General features: G+C 35.5%; 1 protein-coding gene, 1 long non-coding RNA gene and 1 pseudogene across 3 annotated transcripts; 1 reads left to right on the top strand and 2 right to left on the bottom strand.

Moving 5' to 3' along the window:
* Window positions 1-1,331: 1,331 nt before the first annotated feature.
* Window positions 1,332-4,860, top strand: LOC125593375. Its single transcript, XR_007329286.1, has 2 exons — window positions 1,332-3,014; window positions 4,302-4,860. It is a non-coding gene; the product is annotated as an uncharacterized LOC125593375 (long non-coding RNA).
* Window positions 4,861-8,415: 3,555 nt separating this feature from the next.
* On the bottom strand, window positions 8,416-12,091 carry LOC106405927 (calmodulin-binding protein 60 C). Of its 2 annotated transcripts, XM_048769897.1 has the most exons (7): window positions 11,970-12,091; window positions 11,731-11,877; window positions 10,925-11,556; window positions 10,283-10,443; window positions 9,999-10,196; window positions 9,308-9,485; window positions 8,416-9,229 (listed from the first exon to the last, which is right to left on the bottom strand). In XM_048769897.1, exons 2-7 carry the CDS (start codon window positions 11,850-11,852, stop codon window positions 8,649-8,651), a joined length of 1,872 nt encoding a protein of 623 aa, XP_048625854.1. In that variant the 5' UTR covers window positions 11,853-11,877; window positions 11,970-12,091; the 3' UTR covers window positions 8,416-8,648. The 2 variants fall into 2 exon arrangements, with proteins under 2 accessions (XP_048625854.1, XP_048625855.1); XM_048769898.1 differs by lacking the exon at window positions 11,970-12,091 and having other exon boundaries at window positions 11,731-11,963.
* A 659-nt stretch (window positions 12,092-12,750) lies between these two features.
* LOC106405246 lies at window positions 12,751-14,089 on the bottom strand (annotated as a pseudogene).
* Window positions 14,090-19,700: the final 5,611 nt, after the last annotated feature.

Genomic DNA, 19,700 nt, shown 5'->3' with positions numbered 1-19,700 from the left:
CGCATCTATCTTTTAAGTTTTCATATTTTTTTGATCTCTCTACTTTAAATTCTACTTTTGTGATCTTGCGCAGGTGTATGATAATCAATAAGTAACTCATAGACGTGAACATCATTACTGGTAATTTTATGGGGGATTCTTCTTCTCCGTTTATTTTTGTTCTCTTCCTCTCCATGTTGTATCTATCTATATTTTTGCATCAGTAGTGATTCAACTAACAAAAAGAGACGACTCTGTTTATCCAGGAACTGATCATCCCTTTCAAAAAAGGTAATTCTTTTTTTTTTATAAAGTTAAATCACTTATCAAGAATATAATATAAGATGTGTATGCTAATCAAGTGCAATTTATTTATTGTGCGTGATCCTCTTCGGTACGTCTGAGAGCCAAAGGTAATCTCAAAGCTTTTTAAAAACTAATCTCAAAGCTTTTTAAAAACTTTGAAACTCATTGACGTTGTACTATCAATTATATAATTTGTTATCTTTTCGGGATTGTTTACATCTTTAAATATTTTTATTAGAATTACCTCTTTTCTGACTCACGGCTTAGAGAAGGAAACTGTAAATCATCTATGATGTTACAATGAAACCAATGATAATAAATCTCAGGTAATTCAAATCTCTCTTTTATATTTCATGGCTGATTTTTTTATGTGGTTTATGCGTGAAATATTTGTTTTTTCTCAATTATATTTTTCTGATGTTTTAAGATTAGTGTTAAATGTGATCGTTTGAAGCATAATGCATTCTCAGAACACACCTCCATGATAAACACTTCTATGTAATTTGTGTCAATTATGTTAGTGATTTTGCATCTGAGTATTGCGACTGATGTTCCAAGAGAGAAAGCGTATCATCTCAAACTGAGATTGTTGGGAAAGGTAATTGGTTTATAGATGTAATTGGATAATTGACATCTAAAGGATACATTTTATTAGATTGTACCAAGCAGTCATTTTAAACCTTTTGAACTCTTACTTTTTGAACTAACAGAATAATCATGCTTAACCTATAAGCAGTTCAAAGAGTTATGTATCTAAAGGATACGCTTTATCAGATATAAATGATTCGTTTTATTAGATAGTACCAAGCAGTCCTTTTAAACTCAAACAATGCCATGTTCTGAGTTGTACACTTGTATTGACCTTTGTTTTCCTTGCCGTGTGTATTCAAATAGCAGTAGTGAAGTGCAGATATGAAGTAATATCAACCAAAATTAAGAAAAGTCTTTTAAAAGCAGAGATAATCACATGGGCCTCTCTTGAACATGGCAAACAGCCAGCAGTTTTGCCAGACCCGAATTTCTTAAACATATTTTCTACTTTCTTTTTTCTTTTTATTTAGTTTCACCTGATGAGAAGTTTGAATCACAGACTCTTGACATTTTAAAATTTATTATTTGTTTGTGTAATTGTGCAAAGGTTTCAATGAGACCGGCTTATCGTTCTTCCAAGAAAGTAAAGGACTATATATGACAAGCTTGAAGATGAAGTGAAGAAGAATAGAATGATGATAAGCTTGAAGGAGACGCTGCTTTGAACAAGTTCTTCAGTGAGATATATTTGAATTCTGATGAGGATATGAGGAGTGCTAGAGCAAATCATTTGTGAGTATCTATCTATCTATATTCCTATTTAGTCTTTCTTCTCTCATGGAAATTACAATGTTTTTGGCATTTTGATTGACTCTTTTGTAGTTTTGCACAATCAACAGGTGGAATCTAATGGGACAGTGCTTTCAATAGACTGGAAAGATGTTGGTGCTAAGAAAATCGAGTGCACTCTTCATGATGATCTAGCGCTCAAGACATGGGAAATATGATCTTATATGATGTGTGAGTTTTACCTTAATCTAGACAGAACTCGAAGCCTTGGTCTTAAGGTCTGGTTTCTCTACTTTATGGACTTAAGGTACTTTGTATTTTCCATAACTCATATTGTTTATACGAAACACTGAAATTTTTAATCTAAACGTTCTAATGTATTCTTTGTTCATATGAATATAGTATAAATATCAATATGTAACATCGAATCTTTCATATTAACCACATACATGTAACATAAGTATTATATAGTTGTAGATATGTAATTATTAATTTAATATTAATGTTAATGCCCGCACGCATGTGCGGGCGGTCCACCTAGTTACAAGTAAAATATGTGTCATTTTCGGTAATTTCTCTTTCCTAAATAAACTTAAAGGGAAAGGCTCCAGAATGCACCACCTCAGCCTTCCCTAGCTAAAATCGTGACACGTGTCGCATTTTAACACCCATTAGTTTCATCCGTTTGTTTTCGATAAGTGTGTTGTTCCGTCCTTTTTCTTATTTTAATGTTTTCCTGGGCTTTGGCTCTGGGTTCTGAACTGTTCTATTAATCTTTTGTTATTTGGCCCATTTAAATTTAGGGGTTCTGGTTCTCTGTGTTTTACCGTCGTCGTCCTCTCCTCATCCATCCTCTTCCTCTTCCAGAGTCTGGTACACTAGCTCCATAACGTCTCCGTTTCTTTCTTTATTTTCATCAATTACTTCTCACCCACTAATCATCCCACTATGTATGAATTAAAGATCGTCATTATCATGATGACGATCATCCCACACGTATCGAGAACGTTTCGTTGAAGGATCTGTGTACTCGCTAAGTGGTTTTGACGTTACACGGAGCGACAACAAGTTACAACACGTTTCCTCTCTCTGATGCCCATGTCTCCATTCGATTTACCGATGGTACAACATTTGAGGAGCTAACAGATTCTGATAAGTCGATACCAACTGAGATGTTTCGATTCCGCAACTACGACCAGTTACTGGCGCTGGCAAATACCAATAGACACCTACCACGTATGCTTTTGATATTCTACATCTGGCGGCTTCCTAAAATGTGATCATATTATTCATTGAACTTGTCTTGAAAACTTACAAGATATTCTTGGTGAGTTAACTGCTATCAGGAGCACAATCAATGATGGAGCACATGGTTCTCAGCGTGTCATGCTTACACTACGTATAGAAAGGTATTTGATACATACTTATGAAACTAGATTGTAGATGATCGTTTTGGGATTGGTGTGTGGAGTTTTTTATTAAGAATTCTTTTTGAATGTGTCGAAAGTTTGGTTAGTTGACTCATATAGTCAAAAAAAGAGAGTCAAATCCACAAATTCTGCTAAACTATTATGTTGAAGTTATGCCCTATTGTCACGTTCAATGGTACATCATAAGACACACTCCTTAAGCAACCACATGCTGAGGAACCAGAGCAAGTAGCCTTAAGCAATCGAAAAGACAGGTAAAATATATTATATGACCATGATCTCACAACATCTCTGTCTCAGACTTTGCGAAGTAAAATACGTTCACCGCCCAAAATAAATAAATACAGCAAACATAATCTCTCAACTCAACATTTGCACTCCAAAGATCTAGAAAACAAACAACAAATTCATTTGAACAACCATTTAGCCTCCTCCCACTAACGTCTGTAGTCAAGAACATTAACAAGATTTTTAAATAATCACTAAGCGACATCATGGTTTCAGACTGAAAATGAAAATGACATGGCAATATGCTCCATTTTCTAACATATTTACGAATTAGTACCGAGCTATTCCTAAGGAGCTGTTATTGGTTTATATATAGTTTGATTGATTTAGAAATCCATGTAGTAAAATATACAAATTTTCAATTTTTTCGGATTAGTATTTACAAATCCGAAGGTTTTTTCTCGGATTTGATTCTTTGTATTTTTAACAAAAAAAACAAACAAACAAATCCATTCAAATCCATTATAACATCAAATTTATTAGTAAATTCGTACGATTGAATAACAATTGATTTGATATAGAATTTATGAACCATTAAACGAATAACACATGATTTTAATACAGATTTGAAAATCATAGAACTAATAACACTCTTAGACACATTCTCCATCATAAGCCAATAAATGTAAACATAAAATCCGCCGTAAATCATTTTGACAACTTGAAAAAAATAACACCTCCTAAAAACAGGGTTCTTTTTTAACGCTGTGTGAAAACTTCATTGATCAGAAACAGAGTATCAAAGGTTTAAAATAAGGACATTACAGGCTCCAACAGGACCTTAACCCCACAATAACACTAACAAAAGGACATTATTAGATGTACAATTTTCAAGTAATCCGTCTCGAACACTATCGTTTTTATGTAGGATCTGCATACATTTTAAGGCTCCGAAACAAAGCTTCGCATTTTATATCTAACGAGCACAGTTTTTTCTTTTGTACATTGAGTTTTATACTAAAATTTCTTTTGTGACAGAAGTTACGATGTAGACTATATTGAACGCAGTCACATGGTCGGTGGGATATATGTCGTCGGAATAGGATAGGATGCGAAGTTTGTATGTTTGACGGATTTTGATGTCAGTGATCCTCTTCGACAAAGGGAACATTAGGGTTGTGGCGAAGATGCGCTTAATCTATGGGGCCAAGCCCGTTCTTTGGTAGTTAATGACTTGCATCGAGATATGGAGATAGGCGATTTGTTGACTTGTCGTCAACTCTCCGCCACCAGTCGTAGGGTTTTCTGTGTGAAGAGTTGTCTTCTAATCGTCGCATGACCGCTCGCCAGATAGGGGCCTGATGACGGCGGTTTGCTCGGCGAGACTATCATGATCGTTCGTCTCCTTATGAGCTCTCGAGGCAAGCTTTTGGGCTAAGCTTTCGGGCCAACTCTTGGGCCGAGCTCATGGACCGAACTCTCTTATTCATTAATGGACTTTGTTGAAAGATGCGCTATATTGTAAAGGGATGCAATCTATCTCTAACACGTGTACGTGTGAACTTTCCAAATCATAGACTTTGATTTTAGTCTTGAACCGTGACAGAGAGTGCAATAATCAAGAAGGGAATATAGAATTGTCTCCTAAACGACACTTTATTATTACTTTGCGTGTATATATATATATATATATATAGAATATAAGGCTAGTATTAATACTTGGCTTTTGGGTGAGGAATTTGCCTTACAAATAAAAATAAATAAAGGTATAGAAATGAAGTTATCTCCAATGTTGGTCTTATATATAGATTGAACTCTCGACATCTATCTAACCATCTATCTAAACTGTTTTCAATATAGCACTCATGAGTTCCATCGACAACCCTCCTCCTTCTTCTTTCACATGCCTTGTCGTAAATGAGAGAGCAGTACAATGGTTCCCAAAGAAAACAATTGGCGAAACAACTTATCTCATAATCTCTGATGTTCAATACGAGGACACTTTAAATTCTCACCATCTCCGATCGGTTCTTGGATGCAACAATAAAGAAGGCGAACGAAGCGACCACTACTGCTGGGCTTGTAGAAGTTATAAAACTGGTACCACCTATTTTTATTATTGCAACGAGTGTAATAACTATTACCACAAAGAATGTGTTGAGTCTCCTCCTATATTCATTTCCTCTTACCACCCAAAATATCCTCTTCAGCTTCTCAAATATGATAGGGGTATTAGACGGGAATGTCTTTGTTGTGGGTTAGAAATCTACGGACTAGTTTATCATTCTTCTATTTCTGATCTTTTTATGGATCCTCTTTGCGCAAGCAAACAAGAGTTTTCTACTATACACAATCCAGAAAGGCATGAGCATACCCTCCATTACTTTCCTAGAAAAGCACCAATTACTTGCGATGTTTGCGCATCTGATGATACCAAAAATTGCTTCTACTCTTGTCTTCAATGCGATTTTATTGTCCATGGAAGATGTATCAACTTGCCACACGTCATACGAATATCTTGTCACAGCCACCGTCTTTCTTTTACTAGTTCTCTTCCTTTCGGAAATTCTTGGTTTTGCGGAGTTTGTGGCCAGAAGATGGATGAAAACTATGGATCATATTCTTGCACAAAGAGTTGCGCCTATGCAGTGCACACTAACTGTGCTACTTTGCTTGATATATGGGCTGGTAAGGAACTCAAGGACCAACCAGAGCTGGAAGATGATAATATTAAGCCGTCGTTTGAGGAGATGGGTGATGGAATTATACGACATTTTAGGCATGCACACCATCGCATGAAATTTATTGAAGATATTGAAGGAGTTTTTGATGCAAAACAACAACATTGTCAAGCGTGCATATTTCCTCTTTATGATGGTAATGTTTATACATGTATGGAATGTGATTTTTTTCTCCATGGAACGTGTGCAAATCTTCCTCGCATAAAACGTATTGAACATCGCCACCGATTAATTCTAGTTAAAGGAGGAAGCTATTTTTGTTGTCGATTTTGCGATCGCTACTCTTGCGGTTTCGGATACACGTGTGGCGAAGGGTGTCTAGATTACTACCTGGACGTAAGATGTGCCTCCTTATCACAACTGGTCGATCATCCATCTCATCCACATCCTTTCTTCTTATTCTATCAACGAAAATCTTATCAAAAATGTTCGGCATGTGAAAGAACAGTAAGTATAAGTTTAAATTGTATTGAACGTGACTTTGTATTGTGCTGTCGTTGTGCCAGTCTTCCTTACAAGGTTAAGTATGATCATGATGAGCATATGCTCACCCTTTCTTATGAGAAAATTGCAAGTGGTCCTTGTTGGTGCCAAATTTGTGAGGAGACAACAGATCCGAAGAAAGGATACTACACATGCAGTGAGTGTAGAGTCACATTCCATACAGAATGTGTACTGGGAAATGACATCTATCTGAAGGAAGGAAATGAGCTATATACATACTACGGACGCAAAGTTGAGATCATCCTTAACAACCGTCTCAGCCGACCCATCTGCCATGGTTGTCGAAAACGCTGTCAATACAATATAGTATTCAAAAATTATCTTGGAAATATATTCTGTTCCTCCATGGAGGTAATATATTCTCGATAATATATTCTGAATAATTATTGTCTTCTGTTTTAAATTATTGTTCTTAATTTTTTTTTATGTACAAAAGAAAAACGCTTAGTAAAGAATAAAAAGCTTATTGTGTTTTTTATAAGAATGTGAATATCATTATTTGGTAATGTAGAAATGATATAAGAAAAACTCAATCTGCTAACAAGCAAATTAGGTACCAAGAAACCTTAAAAAGATTTAGAAAAGACTTTTGGGTACTTTGTTTAGATCTACACTCAGGGGTATTAACAAATAGCTAAAGTTGTTTGGATTTGGTAATACCGAATATACTTAATGGATGTTTTTGGTATACAAACCGATAAACACTAACTTGATAGAAGAGCCCTGTTTTGCCACTTCCGCTAAGCCTAGACAGGAGTACAGTATTGGATTTCGTACGGCTGAACAAGCGAACTGCACCAAAAGTGACGACATTAACCACCAAAGCGTTTGGTTTTCTTTATGTATAATCAAGGTGAGACATCAAAAACATAGAAGCAACTGTACACTAAATGAGCTTATACTAAAGATTAATCCCAAGTTTAAAGTAGGCACCCTGTAGACATGAAACTCCTCAACCGCAAACAAGAAGGCAAGAAAACTATTATATCAAAAATCTAAGCCTAGAAGAATCCTCGGCAGAGTTGAAAGAGAAGAAAGATGTGATGTCCACTACTTACGAGAGAATAAGAAGATGGTAGTTAGTAACATAGCACCAACAGCAGCATAAAGCTGATTCTTTGGTATATGTTGAGCAAATTCGACTCCTTGATGGAACCACTGCTCAGCCAGAATCTTCAAATCTTCCACGTTCTTCTCCATTTGGTTTCCTCAGATTCATAACAATTACAACAACAATGCAATGATCATTCAGCAAAGCAAAGAAGCTTCGTTGAGGCAATTAATGTAATGATCATTCAGCAAAAGCACGTTGCAAGTTCTCTTCAGATACATAACAAATATGACTTTACCAAGGAGTATTCCTCTCTGAGTCAACGCATATTTAATTATTTTTTAATATAATTTTGGATCACTAATGAGAAGAAGAGCTTTTATAATGCATATAGAACAAATTAAATAATAAGAAAAATATAAAAAAGTTAATTATTTGTTTAATTAAAAGAAATGTGTCAAGTTGGTTACCTTTATTAAGCTTAATATTTTAACTATATGGTTTTAAAGGATTAGAAAAGACCAGACCATAGCTTATCATAATGGTGTTGTCTTGATGCAGTCATTAGCAGAGCTCAACCTAACAATCGATCTGATCTTGAAGCTTAGTTATCACTCTTAATGAGTTCCTTGAAAAGAAATATAAGATATCATATGATTATTTTTATAGGTCATGACCTGATCTATATAAGTGAACTATTTTTTTTTTGTAGAAAAGATCCTCCCCAAGGTAACACATAGAGTTATAGAGAGCCTCCTCATTGATGTATCTATTATAACTATTACTCATTGTATTTCTGCGGAAATTAGAGTTCAGTCTCTCATTAATCTTCCCAAGAAAAAAAACAAATCACAAGTAGCACAAATAACACAACTGAGAAAATAAAATTACAACAAAAGTTTTTTTATAGTTTTTTGAAAATAAACTGGTCAAAGTAGAGATTACATATAAAGCACAAGCAAGTAGAAGAGTACAAGAAGAAAGCTTACACTATACAAATGAAGCTCCACAAGAAGAAGAAGAAACCACCACAAAAGACTTCCTTCTTCTTGTGGGAAACTCTTTAACAAACCCTTTAGTTCTTGATTCCTACTCGTCCTCCTCGAGTTCAACAATCTGCGCACGTCGCTGAGCAGCTTTCCTCCTGATGAAGAAGCCCCATCTCATAGCTGCTTTGATCTTTAGCCATCCAACAACAGGCTTACCCGACTGTGAACGCTCTTCTTCATAATCACCCATCGAAGACTGACCAAAAGAGTGAAACCCAAACCCGTCTTCCCCCATGTTCATCGGAGTTTGAGGGCCACCACCACCACCACCATTCATGCTAAAGAGTCTCAACAGCTGCTGCATATCATCGTTCTCAAGCATTTCGTTACTTCTAGCCCTAATCTCTTCCTCTGATAAAAACCCATCACCTCCTCTGGTCGACCAATCATTAAAAGGGTTCATCTCAGAATGAGGCTGCACCAAGTGGTTGTTTTGGGATCCTGACGGTGGACCTAGTCCTAATCTCCCACCACCGTTGCCATTCATCATGCCTTGTGACTCATGAGTGTTGCTAACTAGCTGGTCTTGAGGTGCAAATGAGGCGTTTCCATAGTGCATGTAAGAGGTAGTATCAGACTGAGCTGGGAAGCTTGAAGCCGGAATCTGATTGTACACTGATGCTGTAAAACCCAACGAATGACTGTTAATTCGGTTTCACAACAAAAAAAAAAGGAAGATGGATTCTACGATCAACTCACCTTCACCAGTTATGTCTGAATATGATGTAGAAGGTTGGCTTGGAACAGAAACTGGCATTGAGTAATCTATCTCAGCTGTCTTGTTAACTTGGTTGAAGTTCATCAGTGACTTGCTGTCATACTCAACAACTTGATCCCAGTTTTCATATGCTTTCTTCACCAATGCATCAACATAACCCTATACATATAATCAATGTTTAAGAATTACTTAGGCTGTAACTAGGCGCTCTATAAAGAATTAGCGACTTGACGGATTATTCGGGGTCCAAGCCAGGATTAGGCGCTTTAACAAAGTTTTTATTTATCTTTAATATATTTTACATTTATATAAGATATTTTTAGTTATTGGGTTTAATTATAAAAATGTTTTGATGAATTATCAAAATTAAATATACATAACAAAATAAACTAAACAAATTTTTGGATTTATACTAACCTTATTATTTAATTTTAAAATTTTAACCTAATTTTGATTGATTTAGAACCGTTTAAACTGATTTAGAATGGTTGAAACCGGTTTGAATCAGATTTTAAGAAAATCGTTTCGGTTAGGACCGATTTGTCGTCTAGGCGGGCACCTAGGCGCTGCCACCTAGACCGATTTTTAGAACCATGCATATAATACATCAACAGTTTACTATTTACCAAGTAAGAGAGAAGAAACAAGTGTATATCTATAAGAAGCACAAACCTTTTGATTGTCAGAAAGAGAATCCGCAGGATAGTACTGCTTCCCTGAAATAAGACCACTAAACTCATAGATATTGTTGAAAACAACACCAACCGAGTCCTCAGGATAGTAGACGTAAAGCATTTCACTCAAGACACATGTCTTGGAATGTTCTGCAAGTGTCTCCCACATCCTGTTCGACATTCCACTCCCAAGAATCTGATTAAAAAAAAAACTCGATGAGTAAGTAAGAATCTTTCAACATCTTGATAAGATACAATGGATAGTGGAGATGGTGCACTTACAGTCCTTAGTTTCTGAGAGTCTTTCACCATAAGACGTAGAAACTCTTTAACGTTGTAGATTCCTGCTTTGTTCAGCTTCTTATGGAAAGCTCCGTCTTTACCGATCTTCTCCAGCCTCCACACTTCATCATCCAAAGCAGGTGGATAATGTTTCTTGTACACTGTGGAAAATAACCATTAGGGTCCCTAATGTATAATTATACTAATACTAATATTAATACCTAAAATTAAAATTATAAATCAAATATTAGTTATTTGTTTTGGATACAAAACACCCAAATAACATTGTATCCATGGTTGCTTTCAGAAAAAAAACATTGTAACCCGTTCAAACCATATATCTGAGTATTTTTGGTTTTTTAATCATTTTTAGATAAGTTTGAGTAGTTTAGATATAAATACCCGTAGTTTAGTTACTTTAGCTAAAACCCAAACCCACCCGGATCCAGGAGTACCAGACTCGAACCCGACCCTTTTCTTTGGTAATATCCTGTTTTTTTGTAATATCCGAATGGGACCATTTTTCAAAACCAAAACCGATACTCATCGTACCCATACGTACCCAAATGCCCGGGCCTAATAAGAGAGTAACAAAAAATGTTTTCAATGTGACTCAAATGAAAGCAGAAAGCAAGAACTTACACTCTCCACGATGGTCCTTGACGGTGAAAGCTTCTGTCTTCGCCTCGCGCACACGCAACCCCTCACAGTAACCAGAAGAGACCTTTAACCCCAGCCTGAACTTTCTGCATCTTATCCAACTCGAGTTATCCGTAAAGATAAGCTCTCCTAACGTCCCCACGCCTTCTTTCAACGTCACCTGCACGTCGCCGGTCAAGAGCGGCCTCTTTCCTTGACGCTCTTTCACCAAATGGCTTTCGAACTCCTCCTCGGTCCAGCCTTCTTCATCTTCGTTGTTGAAATCACCGTCAAGCACAACAACATCAAGCTTAGCAGAAGCTTCAGGTCCTACTGTTAATACATGTCCCGTTGTGGCGTCTAACAGTACAACGTGGATGGCAGCGCCTTGCTCCCCTTCTATCTTCCCTCCAGTGAAGAGAGGAACAGAGAGTCTAGACCTGAACTGCAGCTGCAAGTTCCTTCCACCGATGCCTTCTATTCGTTTGGGAGAGGACCTTTCACTACTAAGTCTTGCGGGGCCTAGTTTCGCCAGTGCCCTCTCCACCTCTTCGCTTACCACTCTGCGAAGAATAGGTTCCAAAGACGAGCAAAGTCTTTGTAAGCTATCCATCTTCAGGGCTTCCACAATTACACTGCAAAGAACATACACAAGCTTTCTCAAATTCAATAATCAAAACATCTAAACAACACTTTCTACTTCACACAAATAATCAATCAATTGTAGATTTGAAAAGCGAGAATCTGAACTCAGAACACAACACAAACTAAAAGGGTTTGACACTAAGACAAGTATCAGCATAGATTACCTTGCAAGAGCGGGTCTTTTACGCTCAGGCTGCTGCTGCTGCTGATTATTGTTATCATCATCTTCCTCAAGCTTTCTCTTTTCTCTCATACTATTAGTCCTCTCCATATATCTTGTCTGCATCTTTTCTCCCCTAAAGCTAAAAGATCTGTAAGAACGAGACAAGCTAAAGTAAAGACACTTCACCAATCTAGAAACTGTGATTCGATTTGAAGGAGAGAGAGAGACCAAAAAGAATACCTCAGAAATGGTGTTTGGTTTGGATAGAGAGAGAGAGAGAAAATCAAAAGAGGTTATGTTCTGTCTTTTTTTTTTTTGAACACCAATGTTCTGTCTTAATTAATTTACTTCTAGCACTTGTCTTGGTATGTGATTAGTCGACTACTTTGACTGGTTGTAGTAAATTAAGATAAATATCTGGTGCGGGCGAGACCACCGTAGGCTTGAATTGCCGCCACTTTGTTGTTCGTTTATTGGTTGACATTGTTGGGCCGGCGGCTAGTGTTATGTATTTTTAGCACATGCTTTATTCTAGTTGAAAATATAAAAATTAAAACTTTGGAGTTTGTATATAAAGTCTAATTATTTCATATTTTACACGATTATAATAGTGCAAAAGTACAAAACACATCATCACATCACCAGGGATAAGATTCAACATGGGTTTATAATATAGATTACATGAATATAAGATCTACCTGCAATATAAGAGATCAGGTCCATAGATTTCTTTATTTATATGTTTTAACTTGCACAACATTTTTTAAAAACAATCTTTACTGTTTGTAACATTTACATATTCTGATTGGACTATAATTAACTTCAATCTTCTTTAGGTTTACCAAACATATAAAATGATACAAATACAGACAGCAATTTAATTTAATCAAATGGGTTTATTTTTAAATATTTTGTGTAAAAAAAATTATTGAAAAGTCCAGCAAAATATTGAGTTTTAATTTAAAAAGAAATGTGCATATTCATTGAAGTAATGAAAACTCCACATTACAGCAAACCAAACTGGACAATACCATCCATTAGATTCAACCAAGGTTTCTCAAAATTGTCAGTAGTACATTGCAATTTTACACATTAATGAAGAGAAGAAAGTATTGTCAGCTAACTCAAGAAGAAGAAGACTCAACTCAACATATCTTTAGGAAAAGCTTTGGAGATAATCTAAAGCATCCTCAAGAGACTGCGTTGAGAAAAAAAATATAACTTTCCCCTGTTTACATAGAAATGGATGATTATGCTTTCAATTATTTTTTTAAAGTGACAAACCAAGTTGTTACACATATCATAAAGAGAAAGGCCACAGAGTAGAGAAGGATGTGATTACTTACGTGTTCATCATCAGAGTTATGTTGTCTCCTTTAAGTAGAATCCTTCCTGCATTTACATTCGGGTTTACTGAGCCAAAAGCAAACAAATCAAATGAGAAACTTGTTAACAAAAGAATGAGTCCTCACCAAGTGGTTTCCTGGTGTTCTTCTTGATGCTCACTTCCTCAGCTTCATCCAACACTAGGTTCATGTATGATGTATTCGTCAAAACCCTGCAAAAAGGAGAGATATTGTAACAAGGAAATCAATGAGAATGTCATAATAACAAATCTGAGATTTCTCCTAATTAACCATAGACCTACAAAAAGCGTCAACCCTAAACCAAAAGTATAGTAATACAAAATGAAACAAGGAACACCCAACGTCTAAGTAAGCAACACTAAGATTTTAAAGAATGAGGCTCCGATGACTGCGGTTTGAGCGGTGCGGGAGAAGCGGTTCAACTGCGGTATGATTTTAACAGTTATAAAAACGTATAGATATATGGTATATGTAGAGATTTTTGTTACTGTTAACTACGCTGCGGGGGAAGGGGGGGGGGCGGTTGTAAACATTCGAAGCCTGAGACTGATACCATCACAAATATCATGAGTAGAGAGTCAGCTTGAACCTTAACTCGAGAAAAGTAAAAGTATAGCAATACAAACTTAGACTTTCCCTAAGAATCAGAACTAGTTTTGTATTGAGAGGCGAATGTATAATAACTTACAATGATTCTTCCTTCAATCTTCAAATCTTTCTGCTCGAACAGCCAAATCTGGATCCTAGCTTTCTGCATCATATAGACAAGACGAATCAAGCTAAACCCACGAAAATCCATTGCAAACTGAGAGATAGATGAAGGGAGCTTACGCTTTGAAGAAACCTAAAAATCAAGTTCTGTAGCAGCCACCGGAAAACAAAAGCAAAACTCAGTCAAGGAACAGAGAGGAAAGTAGTCGAAACAACAGAGAACTTACGATAGGTTGGGTCATAATCCTTTGAACTTTTGTGCTCGCCATTGCTTCCGACCTTTCAAACTCTCTCTCTCTCTCTCTCTCTCTCTCTCTCTCTCTCTCTCTCTCTCAAACACTAAGGCTTCGAATGTTTACAACCGCCCCGCACCGCAGTTAACAGTAACAAAAATTTCTACATATACCATATATCTATACATTTTTATAACTGTTAAAATCGTACCGCAGTTAAACCGCTTGTCCCGCACCGCTTAAACCGCAGTCACCATTCGGAGCCTAAAACCCTAAATCAATAACCCGAGTCAGATATAAGCTGTTTATTAAAATTCGTTTTTGGTCCTCGTAAAACTTTTATAATGCTAATATCCGCCCGTACAAAACTATGGCTATATGATTGATTATACATCTAGTGGACGCTTTCTTTCAAATGAGGGTCGAAAGAATATAACATATACATAACATCCTTTTTTGTTAAGAATCAAATAAAAGATTTTTTTCAAGAACAAGGAATCTTTCATTATGAATGAAAAGATAAAACCCTTTTAAATTCCGAAATAAATCAATGGAAAAAATGATTACGAAGTCATTCTCAATATAATTTACCTCAGATTGCATGGGCTAGATTAGTAACCCAAAAATGGAAAAAAAATAAACCAAGACTCTCTAGTTCTAAATCCAAGTTTAAACATAGTGGATTCATACGATTTTTTTTTTGATAATTACAAAAAATAAAATTTTTGTGACATGTCGATTTCAATTTGAGTTTGCTGACATGTCGGCTTCACAATCATTTAACAATTAATATGTTCACATACTATTTTTTTTAATTCTACCGCAAACAATTTAATTTAATGTGTTCACACTAATTTCTTTTAATCATCTCATTTTTAGTTCTTGCATTTTTAACCTTTGTATTAGTGAACAAAAGCTCTCTCACAATTACTGAATAATATCATTTCGAAAGAAAGAAATTAAAAAATGATTAAGATTCACATCAACTAAAATGATGGAATGAGAATGTTTTTAGAAATTGAAAGTTTTGTATCTTGCCAAACTTAGCCATGGTTGAGGTTTTTGTACAAGAAGGCAATAAATAATTGTGATTGGTTATGAATTAAGAAATTTGAGGTAAAAAATACCACACACAAAGTCGGATCTGTTATTAATCATGAAGTGGATGGTTCATAACCTAGACCATACAAGTTCAAGACTAGAGTCCATTGAGGGTTTACATCCATCCACATGGAAGACCCATTCAACCTTAGTCTTTATGAGTTTGACCATGTCATTATGTAGAGTATCTTTGTAATCAATTCTCCCTTTGACTCCACCTTGTATGAACCACTATATATAATGGTGTAAGCAATAAAAAATATACAACACATTCTCACAAATCTTCTCTCAAATCTTAACATGTTATCAGCACGAGACTCTCTCCACCTGAGCAATCTCATCCGCCGGCGATCATCTCTTTTCCGGCCATCTCTTCCGGCCCTCAGCCTTGCTCCGCCGGCCAAGTCTATCCCTCTCACGGTTTTCCGGCCAGCTCCTCCACCTCTCTCTCAACCAGCTCATCCGCGGATCAGCTCTCTCTCACGGTGGTCCATTCAGATCAATTTGGTGTTTTCTAAAAGGTAAACTAATCTATCCATAAAATCTAAGAACACCACATAGCTGAATCCTGATTATTAAATATATTTGAATCATAAAACTTATAAAAATCAATAGATCTAAAATTATCACAAATATTAATCTTGAATCTAAGATCTATATGAATCTTGATTCTAAAATTATTTGAATCTCTAAAGATCTAAGAATCTCTAAAAACTTATAAAACTTATTAATAATCTAAGATCTATATGAATCTTGTTTCTAAGAACTATTTGAAATTATAAAAGATATTAGAGAAAATCATAAACCCCTTTTAGCTAGCAAGCCTTAAAATCGGTTCTCCTTTCTCCTATTTTGATCCGGCCTTAAATCCGGATTGACTAAAGGATTGAAACCCATAATCTTTGTTTGGCCGTATTACCGGCTGTATAGCCGGATGAATAAGCTGGCCATCAAAATCTTAATCCCATTCGATGTGCTTACCAATCCAAATCGGCCCTTATCCACATCAAAATCTCAAATCCCCTTGTTTGTTCCCCTTGTTTGTTTTATAACCGGATATGTATCTTGATGGCCATTATACATATCAATTCCCTAAATCCTTTTTGCTTGATTTTTATCAATCCCCTAAACTCTAAGCAATAATCGGCTGAACCCCTAAATCCAAATCCGGCCATAATTTTTTTTCCGCCCATGACATTTTCCGGCCACAATCTTTTCAGCCATAATCTTTCAGTCAAACCCAAAGATATCAAAACTTAAATCGTAATCAATGCATATTTTTGACCATTGATGTTTTATATTGTAACTGATCAAAATTTAAAACTTTTATGATTGTTTTAAATGCATATCTTTGACTAGGTAGTATTTATCAAAATATTATAACATATAGTCTTGATTTAAATAGTTATGACATAGGCTAAAATAAATACTAAGTTGAAATCATTTGATCACATAGTTGTTTGTCAAAATTTATCTAAATCTAAACCGGCCTTGAAATCGGTTCATTATAGTTTGAACATATGATATAAATTTATCTTGATCTAAAAACCAACCTTAAAAACTGATTTTGTGATGATTGAATTATATACTGATCATATATACATACCTGATAGCATCTATTAGATCAAAAATGAATTAGTAAATTGTTAGAACATACACATATCATGAACTGATCATTTCCATGCATCCGCTTGTCATATAGTTTTATTAAAACTGAGCATGCATACATATAATAGATCATTCTAATCATGGGGCATTTAAAATAAAATCTAAATTGGTTCATATTGCTTGCATCTAATTAGATTAAATCGGTTATTTTTAAAGTTAAACATGTTTGTTTAATATGAAAACATAAACCAGCTTTGAAACCGATTGATTGAAAATCTAATTGAATTTGTTCTAGACATATCCTGAAAATTATAAAATTTTCTTGTCTTGGTTTACCCTGTAAAAGGGGGAAGAAATCGGTTTTTGCTTTATGATCTTTGAAAACCAAATATCCTCATGCATTAGGAATCACATATAGATTGTTTAAGTCCAATGCTTAGTTCTGAACATGCATTCAGCTATTTCTTGATCCATGCATTTGCTTGATTTCATCCATCTTGCTTGATCTCATTTAATAAAATGATGATTGATCCTTATTCAAATTCTAAAGGGCCTTAATACCCTGTATATATAATCAAAATCCAATTTGAATTATAATTAAAAGGATTACTAGATGCAATGATCAATTGATCATTCTCATACTAAGATTGCTTAAAAAAATAGATTATATGATTTGGGGGAAAGCCTTATTGAAATCATATACATTGATTTATTCTATTGCTTACATAGAATTCTGAGTGCCTGAATTACTCGTTAAATATTCAGATGTCGAGATTTGAACCCTCAGATTACTCTGCCCTAAATCTCTCTGGAGATAATTACCTAGATTGGTTAAAGAATACTCTTGTTGCCCTGAGATCCAGAGGACTCGGACAATGCATCAATGAGTACAATGATATCATTGACAGTGAAAGGCAGAGAGCTATAACGATTATTCGTTATCATCTCACTGAGGAATTAAGAGACCTGTATCTCCATGTTGAGGATCCTTGTGACCTTTGGTTACAGTTAAGGAAAAGGTTCAAACCGGTATCGTGGCAAAAGGCCAACCATGAATGGGAGATCCTCAGATTCCAGGATTTTGAATCCGTGGACAAATATAATTCTGCTCTGATGGATATTGCTTATAGTCTTGAACTATGTGGTGAAAGGATAACATATTATTCTTTATTATATAAGACCTACTCCACATTCCATCCAAAGGATGTGCTGTTGCTACACACGGCTAAGAAGTTCACCACTTATAATGACCTTTTGTCATATCTTTTGGCTTCTGAACAAAGAAAGCAGAAAATCAAAGATACCATCAACAGATTTGACAAGCTTCAGAAAAGATACATTGAGCTAAAGAATAATGAGATGAGGCCTCCTATAGCTGATGAAGCTGAAGTTGAGCGCCATATGGCAACACATGCATTGTGAAGGCCATATTATATAATTGTCTTTTGACATTCTCATTTTCATGTTTCCTGAGTTTATGTTTCATGAATTGCTTTGATACTTTGCTTTATACACGACTTCATTAATAAAATGAATTACTTTGAGTTCATCATTATCTTATTCAAACTGTTGTTTGATAAGAAACTATATCTATATGCCTTTATTGTGCCAAGATAAATATGATTGAGGATTAATACCCCAACTCACTTTTCCAAAGAGTTCAAAGAAGCCTTTGACAAATGGCACGACATGCTTTGCCATCCAGGCTCAGTTATAAAATACTATTGAACTCAACTGGACATTCCTTGAAAGAAAGGAAAAGAAGCTCGACCAAGGCTTTGCCTAAATGGCATTATATTCACCCTATAAGGTCCATTGAATTAAGAAGAAAAAATGGTTTCCAACAATGGACAAAAGGGAATAAGAGTACCTAAATTAAAATCGCCTAAGTGGTCGAGACTACATTCTCTATTGATCTAGTGATCAATATGATATTAGGCAAATAGCCAGGGCAATCATGTTTGATTAACCCACGAAATTTATCACTTAGATGACATTACCATACTTAGCCATTCGGATTATGATGCACATATTTAAAAGGGCACAAATGTTATCCCATAAGATCTCACGTGTGTGCAATATATCTATGCAGAAGAGAATTTATTGTCCCAAGCACCACGAATTTGAGTATGTTCATGAAGGGGAGTGAGGACAAATCCCATGATACATGACCATACTAAAATCCGTGAAACATGGTCCACAACCATATTACATATTGGTTGAATTTGATATAAAGGCCATTACCTATAAGGTTCAAATTCTAAAAGTCCATATGCTTGGGGACACCATGAGTTATAAAAGAATGAACCAGCATCAGGCCATAGTAATTATATCAGGCCATATAAGTGATCATAGATATTCCCACCTCAGACTGATACGGGTCATGAGTCCAGACATATATCATCTTAAGATATTATGAAAGAATCCACCACAAATATATATGCCATCTAAGATCATGTGATCTTAGAATCTCATAAAGAGGATTGGGAATATATGTTGGATATATATTATGAATATACTTTCTCCATAAGTTTAAAAGAAACCTTGAGGCAAAATGGGTGATCTAATTATAGACCAAGGAGCAAGGATTACATAAAGTTTATGAATCCAAATATCCAACAATTAAAGGAGAAAAGTAATAAGCTGGTATAAAGAATGATAAAGAATGGTATCTACCATCTGGTATCAATCATCAATGCCATCTAAGATCATGGTTCTCTCATTCTACTCCGAAATACTCGTTCATGATGTGGGTTGCATTGAAGGGGAGGTTGCAGACAACTGATAGAATGATGAGATGGAATAATTCTATAAATACAGAATGTGTCCTGTGCAATGAGGAATCTGAATCATGTGCACACCTCTTCTTTGGATGTCGGTTTTCAGAGAACGTTTGGAGGAACCTGGCTGGAGGTCTTATGCAAGACATGTTCACTACTGATTGGAGTAAC

This window comes from Brassica napus, chromosome C9 (assembly GCF_020379485.1).
Source record: "Brassica napus cultivar Da-Ae chromosome C9, Da-Ae, whole genome shotgun sequence".
In the NCBI taxonomy this organism is placed as follows: Eukaryota; Viridiplantae; Streptophyta; class Magnoliopsida; order Brassicales; family Brassicaceae; genus Brassica; species Brassica napus.
Note: the sequence above shows the minus strand (reverse complement) of the source record. Positions and strands in the feature narration are given on the sequence as shown.

Bases quoted from the DNA above. Each gene is read 5' to 3' on its own strand.
- LOC106405927 (XM_048769897.1), bottom strand. From the start codon at position 11,852: ATGCAGACAAGATATATGGAGAGGACTAATAGTATGAGAGAAAAGAGA. The intron at 11,557-11,730 runs GTAATCTATGCT...TGTTCTTTGCAG, and splicing joins AAAAGACCCGCTCTTGCAAG to TGTAATTGTGGAAGCCCTGA. The intron at 9,230-9,307 runs GTGAGTTGATCG...TGGGTTTTACAG, and splicing joins TTCAGACATAACTGGTGAAG to CATCAGTGTACAATCAGATT.